This window comes from Musca vetustissima, unplaced genomic scaffold (assembly GCF_032173495.1).
Source record: "Musca vetustissima isolate MV318-11 ecotype Yass unplaced genomic scaffold, APGP_CSIRO_Mvet_v1 utg488, whole genome shotgun sequence".
In the NCBI taxonomy this organism is placed as follows: Eukaryota; Metazoa; Arthropoda; class Insecta; order Diptera; family Muscidae; genus Musca; species Musca vetustissima.
The window spans coordinates 73190-87314 of NW_026877441.1; the positions used below are offsets into that span (position 1 = coordinate 73190).

Here is a 14125-nt window from a genome sequence, read left to right on the forward strand (position 1 = left end):
GAAAGATGTTGAAGCGATAGAAATATAAATTTGATAGATTTGATAGAAAAATTGATAGATGTTTTTCAAATTTTATTTTGAGGATTCAAAATTATTTCATTTTCAAAATAAATATAATTTGTTTATAATTGGTTTGTTTGTTTACATTTTTCTGTCAAAAGACATTGACACTAGTAAAACTTACAACAACAAATTTTCATGTGGTTGTTGTATCGTTTGTTGTACAACAACAGTTGCTGTTACCTTCTTTTATTATACCATGAAATTTAATTGAAATGAAAATTATGTTCTTAACATGTTCGTCTGGAAGTAATTACTTTGTTATGGATGAAACAAACATTTGATGATATTCCCTACTGGATTTTGGGAAGAAATCATAACCTTTCATTCATATTTCGCGTTTTAGTTTTATGTTGAAAAAAATGTAAAATAAACACAAACACTTGTTGCGTATATTTATTTTATTTTTGGCAGAAGAAGCCACACGTGCATAGTTGCTTTTTTATTATTCACCTCAAGCTGTCCTACCTTGTATTATTGTACCATGCAAGGTAGGGCACAGCTACGAATTTTTGTGGTTTGTTCCATCAAATCAAAATACATATTTTGTGCATGTGTTGATTGAAAACGTTTTCTATTTCTGTAGTTATATTTTATACAAAAATATAAGCAATCAATATTCACGATGTTGAAGATGATGTGCCGTTTAAATAAAAATTTCAGGAATCTAAAATGCATATGTTGAATCTATGGTAAGTTCTGGTTTTGCGTCGCAATAAATACATCGTAATTTTTTCAACAATATTATTCTACAGATTTTCAATAGATGTTAATTCAGAAGTATCCAACAGATTGGGGGAACAAATAAAAGTTTGAAATACATAGGTAAATATTCTCCAAAAGCTTCTACTTATGCTCAAAATATATATTGTAGAACATAATTTTGAAATAAATAAAAAAATATGTATTAAAAATAACTTTTATATTTTCAATTTTCCAAACTGTTATAATAGCTAATTTGCTATAATAACATGTAACTAGGAATAATACTAAACAATGGTATCTTCAGAAATTGCTGGTTACTGGTAACGCAGGTATGGGACAATTGACTTCCCCAATGACATACCCATGTTACATTCACCAGTCTAGGGTATGAAATGGTAACTAGTGGTAGTTACAGGTAATTAGTAAAATATCTAGTTCATAACTAGTTACTCGAACTACTGGGTACTATGTCAAATAAATGAAAAATTTGAACGCGCCCGTCTGAAATTAATTACTTTGTTATGGACGAAACAAATATTTAATGATATTCCCCATTGGATTTTGGTATTCCCATTCATTTTTCGCGTTTTTAGTTATATTTTGAAAAAATGTCAAATAAACACAACCACTTGTTGCGTACAATTATTTTATATTTGGCAGAAGAAGCCATCACCTACTTAGTTGATTTTTTGTTATTCAACTCAAGCTGCCCTACCATGTATTCTTGTACCATGAATAATAATTGTACCATGATAGCAACTTTCTGTTTTCATTAAAAATATAAGATAAAAAAGCTCATCATCATAAACAACCTCGTATTCTTTAGTTTTTATAATTGTGCGCTGTATACGAGGAAAATGCTTCGATTTTTGTTTTTACATATTAAAAATTAATCAAATTTACATTATTACAAGCGAAATGATTCACTTAAAATTCTCCCAATTATACTTTACGTTACGGTGCCATTAATCAACGAGTAGAACAGTTATCGAAAACGCAGTGTTGTATTACGCAATGCTGACAACTTTTCCTCAGTACTGACAACATTGAAAACAACTTCCTTTTGCCTTTTCCTTTTCTCTTTCAACGTGCACTGTGACAAGTAAAGGTTAGTGAAGATTTTAATGTTTTTGCCGAAAATTAGTGCAAATTAAATATGTTTACCGTTATTAATCAGTTAAAATGTGTTCCCCATATAGATGCCTGCCACGGCCGCAAAGAAAACCGGAGCTAAAAAGCTCCCAGTTGTGCCTGAATCCAAATTGAAGTTCAGCAAGAAGCAATTGAGCAAACGTGCCCTCGAAACCAAGAGGAAGTTGAAACGCGCTGCCGTCATTGCTTTGCGTAAACGTGAAAACTTGGTACGTGCTGAAAAATACCAAAGTGAATACATTAAGGCTGAAAGACGTGAAATCAAGTTGCGTCGTTTGGCCAAGAGCCGTGGTCAATTCTATGTCCCAGCTGAAGCTAAATTGGCTTTCGTTGTCCGTATTCGCGGGTAAGTGTAACACTCGGTAGCCGGGTAGAGTATATGTGTCGGTGGTTTCCAAGTCAAAGTAATGTTGTGTCGTGGTGCAAGTGTGTGTTCTTTTTTTGTGTCTCTGTTGAGTGATACCACATTTCCACATGATAGTCGTCGTTGATTGTTGTTTATAAACATAACCTTACTTTGTCATGCCATCTGCATTTTGTTTACCCATGCAAACATTAACGTCTGTCCAATTCTATTTCAGTATCAACAAGGTTGCCCCCAAGGTCCGCAAGGTCTTGCAACTCTTCCGTTTGCGTCAAATCAACAATGGTGTCTTCATCAAATTGAACAAGGCTACCATCAACATGTTGCGTATTGCCGAACCCTACATTACCTGGGGTTATCCCAACTTGAAGTCGGTGCGCGATTTGATCTACAAACGTGGTTTCGTCAAGCACAACCGTCAACGTGTCCCAATCACCGATAACTTCGTTATTGAACGTAAGATGCGTCAAGCTCATGGCATCCAATGCGTTGAAGATTTGGTTCATGAAATCTTCACCGTCGGACCCAAATTCAAGCACGCTTCCAACTTCTTGTGGCCCTTCAAATTGAACACACCCACTGGCGGCTGGCGTAAGAAGGCTAACCACTACGTCGATGGTGGTGACTTCGGTAACCGTGAAGACAAGATCAACAAACTGCTTCGCAAAATGATCTAAACATCTTGATGGATGGTGGATTGGTTGCTATTATTTTGCCTCCAACTTTTAGTATGTACATCATTCTTGTAAAGTCTGTTTGTTTAGTTTTTTTTCCAAGAAAATTAAAAAAATATTAACGCTTGGATAGCGTTACCAGAAGAAGAATGTTTTTTTATATATATTTTACACACACAACACTCAATATGATTACAATAAACAAATGGATGGAACGTAATGCCTAGAGTTTTAAGAATTGTTGGATTTTATGTGGAAGGAGGAGCAGAATTGTGATAGGAATACCATTTTGTATTGATGTTTATATACCAGCCGAAATTTTTTGAAACGAATGAAGTCAAATGAATGGACAAAAATCTTATTTGTTTTAGTAATTTTCAAAGTGCTTAGATTTTTGGAATCTCGGTCGGTGGTCATTTTGATCCAGACCTTAATTAAAATGGCTTTTAAAAACCTGATAAATATTTAAAAATTTGGCTTAAGTCTAGTTTAGGGCCCCCTCGAGGTTAGTTTTGAAATTTTCACCACATGTAGTCCTTGGGGTCCTGATTACAACGGTATACCTTTTTTCTTGCGGAAATCGGTATTTCCGAAAATATGGGCCTCCAATGTTCCGTTGGGACCCTATGCAATATGGGTATCAATTTAAAGCGTTTGAAGTCCTGATTTTTAAATATATTAGGTTTACCTAATCTTCAGATTTCATCCATATATAAATCTTCACCGGTATGCAACAAAATCGCATACTTATGAGAAAAATTGGGGGTAATTTTCCAAATAAAATGTTTTTTGTCCATAATGTCCAATGACAACTCTTTATTAGGCTACAACTTTTGGGAGCCGAAAAATGGAAATCTGGATGATCACAAGATTGTAGGGCGGAAATGGCGCTCTAAAATTCAAAATTTATCTTAGATCATCGATCCCAAAATAGTCAAGGCGGAATTGGCGCAATTATCTCAGGTCCCTTGTAAACCAAAGCGACTTCGATCTCCTGTCCATTAGTGTTCTATGATTTACTGTCAGTGTACCGATTGTATTCGGATGGAATGATGTCTTTGTTATAGTAGATAGAATACATCAAATCCTTTAAAAGATCTATAAAACATGGATACAATTGACATACAAATCAATCACTTCTATGACACTTTCTGGTGCAGTTGGCTTGAAACCTCGGACATTTCTATCTCCAATTGTATTGTTATTCTCATAATACGGTATATTACTTTTTAAGGAATTTAAATTTTTTATTGCAACTGTTAAGCATAATTTGAAATTTTGCTCTATATAACACCGTAGCCGAAGGAATTTAGAAGCACCGAAAATATTTTCCTTTTAATATATTTTTTATTTTACTAAAATTTATATTTTTTTTATATTAAAAATAACAAAGAATATATGTATATATTTACATTCCATATATAATTATTGTTAAGACCTAAACTTAATACTCTTACTAACGGTAGCCTTGATACCGGAAATTTCACCACCATAACGTGATGTTTCTTTGCGTACAGTGCGAACAGCACCCTTGCGGCGAATCAAGGCCTTACGATATTTGCCACGATGTTTCACACGAGGATTACGTTGTTCCTTCTTACGATGTGGTGTAAGACCCTTATTTTTGGCAATTTGATAGGTGATACCACGACGAGATTCAGCATCTTCACCTTCTTCGTAGTCTTCTTCCTCGCCCATGGCATCTTCTTCGCCACCATCATCATCGTCGTCTGAAGACATTTGAGCCAATGTTGCCAAATCTTTAGCATGAGCATCATCATCCTCGTCACCGTCATCATCATGATCAGTGGTTTTAGGTTTCTTCTTTTTGGGTTCTTCATCCGCTTCATCAAATCCAGATAGTATACCCAATTTGCTTTGTTTCTTTGTACGTTTAGTTTTCTTTTTCGCTTCCTGTTCTCCTTCTTCATCATGTTTCGTTTCCAATACCTCAAAGATGTCACAATCTTGTATACGTTCCAACAATGCCTCCAATTGTGGTTTTATGATATTTTCATGCTTATCATTCAATTGGTTGAGTAGCTTTTTCAATTGCATTAATCTCTGGATAATTGGATGGTTTTGTATCGAAGATCTATTGGCTTTTAACAATAAATAAAATGCCAAATTGCTACAATAAGTTAAAGCAATATTTTGATAGTGTTGAGCAAATTGTAGAGCTGGTATCATTGGCACCTTATTGGCATGCACATAATTTAAAACGGGAGCATGGAGCTGTTGAATTTCTTCCAGATAACCTTCGAAATCACCAACAAGACCTGCAAACTCAGGAGAATCTTTTTCGAACAATTCCAAACGTTCACGTTTACTCAGCCCAGAGAAATCGGCTTTAAGCAAAGTACTTTTCTCTTCATCCACAACGGCGGATTTCTTTGCTTTCTTCAATTTCTTAAATGTGTCGTCCAATTCGAAATCGGCTTCCTTCAGCTGTTTGGCCAAACGTAATTGTATAGCTTTGGCTTCTTCTCCTTCTAGTTGGGCCAATTCCTCTTCCTTTTCATTGTACGTACTATAATCCTGATCCACAAAATCGGTATTATAATAGGCACTCGACTTTTTACCCCAATATTTTGTATCGGGTAAATCGTCATTTTGTTCTGCTCCCTCTATATCACTGTCGGCCAAACCCATTTCGTCGTCATCCTCATCATCACCACCGGCTTCGCCATCATCCTCCTCATCTTCGTCTTCAGACTCTGTGAAAGCAAGCACTTCATTTTGTTTGGATTTATCGCGAGAACGGCCTTTTCGAACTTCTTGCAACAGCTCTTTCTCTTCCTCACTATAATCCTCATCGGAATCTGTGGGTTCATATTGATCATCGTCACTATAATTATTTTGTTGTAATTTAATTTTATCCATTTTTTCTTTCTTTAATTAAATTATTCTCCAAAACAAACGACGTAAACAAGCACGTGTACTACAGAGAGAACATCTGTCACACTGCAGCTGTCAATAACAAATGTAGTGTGATCAATGTGCTGTGAATGTCTAGTTTTAGGTAAATAATGTAGATATTAATTTATAGTGAATGCTTGAAATAAAAGGTTCTACAAGAGTGGCTTAAACATGATATTGATTATAATTATGGTAAACAAAACAGATATATTAGACATCTATAAATTTATGTACATATCAAACATCTCATGGTATTCCATAAACAACAAACATCTCATGGTATTCCATATTGGATTTTAGGAAGAAGTCATAACATTTCATTCATATTTCGCATTTTAGGTTATGTGTTGGAACATTTCAAATAAATGCAATTACTTGTCATAACATTTCATTCATATTTCGCATTTTAGGTTATGTGTTGGAAAATTTCAAATAAATGCAATTACTTGTTCTTTATATTTTTTATAATAGACAGAAGAAGCCACTACCTACAGAGTTGATTTTTTGTTATTCACCTCAAGGTGTCCTACCTTGTATTATTGTACAATAGCGTTCACACATGTCAAACTATAATTTAATTTAATAATAATTATGAATCTAGTGTATTTTATTTGGTGTATATACAGTGGTATTGTAATTATTTAATTCATTTCAAAGCCAAACGGATTTATGTGATCATTACTACCAACAACTTCTGTATGCGTTATCCCGAATTAGACACCTCGTCAACCTGAAAATATAGGGTGGTTTTAAACCAAAAGTGAAAGCCAGCAATAAATTCCTAAATGTTTTAGCTTTGCTTCCAGACAAAGATAAAGAACACTTTATAGTCATATAAGAACTATGTTGCCCCGGTCTGAACTTGCATCCTCAGTGACAATCCAAAATAATGCACAACGAAAGTTGTGAATAATCCTAGACGATAGCGAACTTCTTGAAATCTTCGAAGTCAAACTCGGTTACAAATGAAGTTTCCAACACTGAGAAGCTTATTCCTTGGCAAACACTTTCCATTTTGGCACAACAAAGGTTCGGGACAGCATTGTTTCCGGCATCCTAAACTGTTGTCCTACAGTTCGTCTTCGGACGGTTCGCAAAACCGACGCATCAAAATAGAGCTGTGTTAAACTTTCACTTAAATTGTCACATGTTGTATCTACGAAATTATAGTTTATCATCGAATACAAATTTGAGCGAAAATTTTTTTAAGAATATTTCATTTTTATACAAGAGCCAGCCCGAAGGATTTGTAGATATTTTTAAACGGTGTCTGTCTACATATGGGTGCATGGTTCTATACCTTCTATTTTAAACGAAAATGGAGGAGGAGTTAACAATAAAAAAAATAGTTGTTCTACCAACCCTTAAGTACTTCGACAATACTATTCGACACTGCAAATTATATATATATATATATATATAAATCTCACAAATAGCGTAGATTGGTTGATTGATGTATTTTAATTCATTTTCATCCATCTTCACACTACGAATTAAACACTGATGTTTTTTGTCCGAGACAAACTTTTTCTTTTTTTATTTTAAACATATTTTCTAAATAGTAAAAGGATGAAAAACATTATTATAATACGGTATCCATTACCAAAAAAGGTTACGATTTTAATGACCCCAAACGTTATGATCTAGTTTTACTTATTATGCTTATTCTTTACAAGTGATTAAGAAGCATTATAATAAACGAAAATAGAAAAAATGTCAATTTCCAAAATCACTAAAAACTATTTTTAAAAAAAGAAAAAGGTTGTTTTTTAATTTTTGAAGTATTTCTTTTTAATAATAAATATACAAAAGCAAATCCATAAAACATATAAAAATAAACAAAATTAAATAAGAAGACATCATTTAAAAACACATAAAAAAAGAGCTAAGATAGAGAGGAAATAAAAAAGTCAGGAAATCAGTACAGAATAGGAATGGTTAGCCCTGGAGCTAGGATTCGGGTTGGTGAAATTATTACATATTCCGAAAGAAAGTAAAAGAGTGCGAACAATTTTCAAAAAGTAAATATACCACTTGCCTAAGTTTTTTTGTTTTGTTTCTGTTTTATATGGTCAATATTGGTGTTATTTAAATACTAATATACTATTGCTTATATAGACAGTGTGAGACATAAATTATATACAGGGTTCTGAAAATTCCGAGAAATTAAATACAATTCGAGAATTATTTGGCAAATATGCAACAATTCTTTTTCATTATGGCAGTTTTTAAATTTATTTAATATGCATCTCAAAACAACAAATGCACAAGAAAATAAACCCAATGAAATGCATTTACATTACACATTTTTACGTGTATATTTTATAAACAAAATATTATTATATTTATATAAAATTAATAAAAAAAACATTAAATATTTTTATATACATCATACGTAATGCAAAGATTTGTATGACTGTGTAAATTTTTAATACAAATAAAAATGTCACACTTGGACAAATTCATATTACCCTGTATATAATTTAAATTTCCATTTAAATTATTAATTTTATATGTTTTTATTTTTGTTGTTGTTTTTGTTATATTATATTGTTTCTTTAGAAGGGAGTAGTTCCAAGAATTATATGGGGATTGATTGATTTTGTTTTTGCATGTATGTGTGTCATATTTACGTGGAATTGTTTTTAAAGTTTTTCTCTTTTTTTCAATATACTGTTATTTTTACTGCCAACAAATAGACTTGTGTTTTTGTCAAATAAAATGTTCTTGTGTTTGCAATTAAATATATTTTAATGTTGTCTAAACACCTTGCATTTGTTTTATGTTGAGTGTCTGTCTGTCTGTTTGTGATATATAAAATGGAGACTTCTTATTGATGACCATGGGAAGAGACGTGTATATTTTGAACCAGTCGTTGGCCCCAATACTCTTCCAAATTGAATGGTTTAAAATTTTTTAATTGATTATCAGTATCGTTGTATAGAACAGATGTACTTTGTTCACTAACCTGTAAATTATAAAAAAGTTAAGTTATTGAATTGGTGTAATCAATTCGAGAAAAATAAAATATCACTCACTTTTGTCCATGCTTCTCTTATATAGCGTATAAGTTCATCATGTTGTGTTATCGGTTCGCGGGCTGTTGATGTTATATTATTGCTTATATGTGTTGTTGTATTTGCATACATCGACGACGACGACGATGATGAATTATTTTGTAGCGAATTATTTGAATAATGTGACGACGAATTATTACTTGTATTACGATGTGAATTATATGAATTATGATTATCGTAATGATTATTATTATGGTTATTTGAAGATGATGATAATGACGATGAGGAGGATGATGATAGGGATGAATTTGAATGATTGTTATGGTGTTGATTGTGTCCACCGCCATTATTACCACCACGCTGGCCACCACCGCCTTCACGACGATTGTATGAATAACGTCCGGAGCTGAAAATAGAAAAAAAATAATAATGTTTGTGTTGGAAGGACATAATATTTTAATTTTGGCAGGTTATGATTTTTTCTTTTTAAAATTAAATAGAGTTTCACTGTGAAAGTGAAAACTAATTTTTATTTTAACACATTTTCGTAAAAATATGATCACTGGATGCAACTTCCGTAGATCATAGACGATTTTAGATTGAACAACAACATAAATTTGAGAATCAAAACTTATCCTGTTATTAAATAATAATAAACATTTACGTATACCCACTACAGCGACGCCTGATTGACCTCTTAAAACGTTAACATTAGGCACACCTTATATATTAACCCAAATAAGACAAAGGCAATTATCTTAGGTGTTCATAATTGCCTTTGTCTTATTTGGGTTAATATATAATGACTTATCCTGAGTCCTACTTAACGTCCATTCCAAACATGCATTTATTCCACTCTCAAGGTCAAACATTTTATGTCGATCTGAATAAGGAACACACGTCATCAAATATGTACAATGAACATGTATTTAGATTCAAGTATTCCGACATATCGTTCATATATATTATAAAGAGTAATGGTCCCAATACCGATCGTTGCGAAACTTCAAAAGTTAAATTTCATTTCATATATTTTATCCAATGTAATATAAAAAAACAATATGGCCAATAACTTAAATGAACTTATATAAAAAAATCCAAACAATAAATTCAAAATACGTAAAAAGGTAGATACATAAGATAGCCGCATCGGCGAATTGTTAACATGATATGTCAACATTTGTTAACAAAGCGAATATACATTAATTCGCAGTGACATATAACATTTAATGCGAATTCTTTCAACCAATCAGAACACAGAATTTTTGAAGTATTACAAATATTTGTTTACTTTTTAAAATTCCAAAACTTTACTTAAATATAATATTTATGAATTAAAAATAGAGTAAAGGATGAAATCTTTTAAAAATATTTTAAACTGGCTTATAGTGGATACGTTTATGGGGTGCAACGAAGTGGACCCATTATCAATGGTTCCGGAAGTTTTTTAAAGGCAAAACTCAACAAAATAGTGCATTAAATTCAATTGTGAAATTACAACCGAAATCGGAACCTATAACTACAAGGAAACTAATGCAAATGACAATTTTATTTTAAATAGCGAAGTAGAATTAAAGAAAAATTATTAAATTCTGTCTGACTGATGGCCAATAATAAAACTTCAAATATAATTTCTGGTTCCATTATTTAAATGGTTGTATCATCTTTATCAATAAGATATGTGGAAGTTTTAAATTGTCGTTTCGGATCGGAATATAATCTCACCGTCAAATAAACGAATTTTACTCTCGGTATAAAACCACCTGGCAATGAAGCATATAATTTAATTGAAGTGTACGAAAATGTACCTGGCAATGAAGCATATAATTTAATTGAAGTGTACGAAAATGTATCTGGATAGAAGATTATAATGTATATTTATAATAAATCAAAATATATATAGAATACCATATTATCTCTTCATAAAATCAAAACGCTTGAGAGTTCAAGCAAAGACCAATTTGTTTTTACCGAAAGGTTTTCATGTCTTAGGAACCAAAATGTTACGATTATGTCTTATAGTTAAGATGACTTAACTATATAAGATAATATGGTTCTGGTAGCAAATAAAACAATAAAAGGACTTCCATTGTAGAAGGCAACACAGTCTTCTTTTCGAAGACTTTATGATTTGTATTAATTAACATTGTCTTTTTTCATTTCCAATGTCTCTAATTTTGTATACTGAAATTGTTTTTTATTGTTACGGCGAATTTAAACATCAACAAATTGTTGTGACATATAATGTTACCATCACCTGGCCTGATTAAAAAGTTGCAAAACTTGAAAAATAGTAGATTATTTTAGGTTCTGGAACGGAACTATTATAAGTTTACATGCAGAAAATGTGAAAAAATTAAACTAATTTTCGCAAATTCTCAGGATCGCGAACTGTGGAAAGCTTAGAAATTGGTAAAACACGAGCAATCTTTCAAGGCGTGGGAAATACTATTTTTGTCAAAATTGTATGAAAAACATCAAAAATCAGATCTGACTCTGAAATATAAATTTTAAAAATTCCACCCATATGTAATCAATTCCCACTGACTTGGATTTGATTTTACTTAGGTCAATAGCAATGTCATCAGTAGTTATACATTAGAAGGAAAAAAATGTTCACGATCATTAAAGGATTGCAAATTCAAATCAGCATAGATATTCGACATCCCACTTAAGGCAAAAAAAACTTGTTTCTGCATAAAGTTCATTCAACAAGTTTTAATCTCCGAAGCAGCCATGACTCCGAAGAATTCTCCACAAACTTCTACAGTCTATATTTTAAAAAGTTTTAATGTAATATTTACGCCTCCCATAAGATAAATAAAAACGCCATCCCAATTAATATTCCATAAGTCGTGAAACTCCACCACTTCTTCAAACAAATTAATGTCAATATGAAAACATGCCACAATTAATTAATGGTGCGATCAAGGTGTATTTAATAAGGTGTAAGTGACAATCATATGGTTTCAAACTTTTTTCTTTATTGTTTGTAAAGCAAAGTGTCAAAAAACATTATTACATTTCAAGTTCAAAAATGGTCTTTAAATTTATGTTTTTTTAATAATAAAAATTCAAGTAAACTACATTCATAGAGGCGGACGGAAAGGAAACCTAGGCTCAGTTATAACCCCGTTCGCGTATTGGTACACATATTTTATGTTATGTGTGGAAATCTGTCCAGAAATCCCATCTACTCATAAAATCAAGGAGATTATGTTAGCCTATATTGGAATCGGCCCCTTGGTGCTTGTCACAATTCTCGGCGGAGGTTAAATACGCCTATGGAAAGATTTTATATGGTCAACACAATTTCCATGATTTAGTCTTTGGCCGGGGATTTATGCCCTTAAATTTTCTTTATGAAGGCAAGATTTGATGTTGTTTATATTGTAATCCACAATATAAACAACATCACAAGAGCCTTGGGCTACATGTGGGTGGCTTAAAATTAATCGCGATCAGGTCTTAAACTTTATTTTTCACTGACCTAAAACCGCCAATAACCCAAGAATACAAAAATTCATTAATTATTCCTCAAAGAATAGTTCTTGACAAAATTAAATTAATAATTGTTTTTGTTTATTTTTGTCAAAAACCTATTGTCAGCATGCCAATTTAATTTCTATAACAACAATGTTGTTTTTGTAAAATATTTGTTGTTGTATCTGATGCATACACCTTATTAAATACACCTTGGGTGCGATATAGCAGGACATTGTACTTGGCACGAATAATTTACAATTGAACTATCACTTAAAAGCATACTTTAAATTCGAGACGAACTTCGATGGGTCACATAAAAATGAGTAGGTATGATTTCTAAATTTAGTCGGATCTCATTAGAGATCTAAATGTGGGATAATTATTACATGTCATGTGGGATAAGTGAACAATTCAAAAAAAAAAAAAAGTCCAAACGATCTGCGACCGGTCCTTAAGCTAGATTTTTTAAAACCATCGGGATTGAGCAACTCATCTGGATTCATAAACTTCTACTCATTTTATGGATAGGGTTTAGATGACAATCTATAGGCAAATAAAACTAATAGATTTATCAAAAATCGTGAAACCTTAAAAATATATATGTATCTGTTTAACTTTTATATGCTATATTCAATTCTGCAAAGCAAATATACCCTACAACGATAGCGTAGTGAACGACGAACAACAAAAAAGATAAATACGAAAGTAAACACGCATAGTAGTTATATACTCTAAATACTATACGCCAAAGAGCACAGAAGGTTGGTGGATGTAGGAAATCAATAAAATTACATGATCTCTAATAATTGATACCATGCAATATCTATCCACATACATACATGTACATATGTACGTATATGCGGCATGTAGCAAACACAAAAAAAAAACTAAAAAAACGAGTAACACATATAAATGCGGTAAAGAGAATCACAAAATAGAAAGTAAAACAAACCAAAAAAAAAGTGACAACAATGCATAGAGTGTCGTCGTTGTGGGATACCATTACAAGGTCTATTAATGAGGATTTACAAAAATATATACAACTATCACCTCTTTACACTCTAATTATAAAATTAAACAGCAAACAATACAGCAGACCTTATGTATCTTTGAACGGTGTACACCTACCCCACCATAAAGAACATCTTTTCGCCCCTATCCACTGAATAACCAGCAGAGCAAAACACATATATAAATGAACACCCTTTAAAAACCGAGGCACCAAAAATGGCCCTAATTTTTGTTAACACTGTGAGTGCGTGTATGGATGCCTTGTTCTTGTTGTTCATTTGTGTCGAAAGAAAAATATCTAAGACCTTGGCACAATTCAGTCGCATTCGATAACATGCATGCATGTTCTTTTGCTATTTACCCTGAATTGCATTCGTCGTCAATGCCTACCCTCCTAATATGGAATACCTTAAACAACATTTCCTAAAATAACAAATACAAAAAATACGTACTGCACTTCTTTCTTTGCCAAAAATAAAAGCAAATTTTAATAAATTTCACTTGTCAACTTACCCACGATCCATTATTTTAAATTCGCTGGTTTTTTGTTGCTTTTGGTTTAATAAAAAACCCTCTCAAATGCTTTGTTATTTCCGCGTTTATTTATCTATCAATTGTTTTGTGGAAAATGCAATTTTCTTGTCAGCACAGCACAGCAAGCGTTGTTTATTGCGAAAAATTGCCTTTGTTATCTTGCTTTACTGCTGTTTCTTGTTTTCTTTCTTCTTTCCTGTCCG

General features: G+C 32.2%; 3 protein-coding genes across 3 annotated transcripts; 1 reads left to right on the forward strand and 2 right to left on the reverse strand.

The window, feature by feature from the left end:
* Positions 1-1749: 1749 nt before the first annotated feature.
* On the forward strand, positions 1750-3105 carry LOC133322028 (large ribosomal subunit protein uL30). The gene is made up of 3 exons (XM_061531096.1): positions 1750-1873; positions 1965-2263; positions 2499-3105. Exons 2-3 carry the CDS (start codon positions 1965-1967, stop codon positions 2956-2958), a joined length of 759 nt encoding a protein of 252 aa, XP_061387080.1. The 5' UTR covers positions 1750-1873; the 3' UTR covers positions 2959-3105.
* Positions 3106-4384: 1279 nt separating this feature from the next.
* On the reverse strand, positions 4385-5823 carry LOC133322022 (something about silencing protein 10; the record flags this gene model as incomplete). Its single annotated transcript, XM_061531091.1, has 1 exon — positions 4385-5823. A coding segment is annotated over one exon (1437 nt), but the record flags the coding sequence as incomplete, so codon positions are not given.
* A 2841-nt stretch (positions 5824-8664) lies between these two features.
* Positions 8665-13942, reverse strand: LOC133322019 (probable serine/threonine-protein kinase clkA). The gene is made up of 3 exons (XM_061531088.1): positions 13902-13942; positions 8913-9297; positions 8665-8842 (listed from the first exon to the last, which is right to left on the reverse strand). The coding sequence occupies exons 1-3, from the start codon at positions 13910-13912 to the stop codon at positions 8705-8707; spliced, it is 534 nt and encodes a 177-aa protein (XP_061387072.1). The 5' UTR covers positions 13913-13942; the 3' UTR covers positions 8665-8704.
* Between the last annotated feature and the right edge of the window lie 183 nt (positions 13943-14125).

Bases quoted from the DNA above. Each gene is read 5' to 3' on its own strand.
- LOC133322028 (XM_061531096.1), top strand. From the start codon at position 1,965: ATGCCTGCCACGGCCGCAAAGAAAACCGGAGCTAAAAAGCTCCCAGTT. The intron at 2,264-2,498 runs GTAAGTGTAACA...ATTCTATTTCAG, and splicing joins TTCGTTGTCCGTATTCGCGG to TATCAACAAGGTTGCCCCCA.
- LOC133322019 (XM_061531088.1), bottom strand. The intron at 8,843-8,912 runs GTGAGTGATATT...TATAATTTACAG, and splicing joins TAAGAGAAGCATGGACAAAA to GTTAGTGAACAAAGTACATC.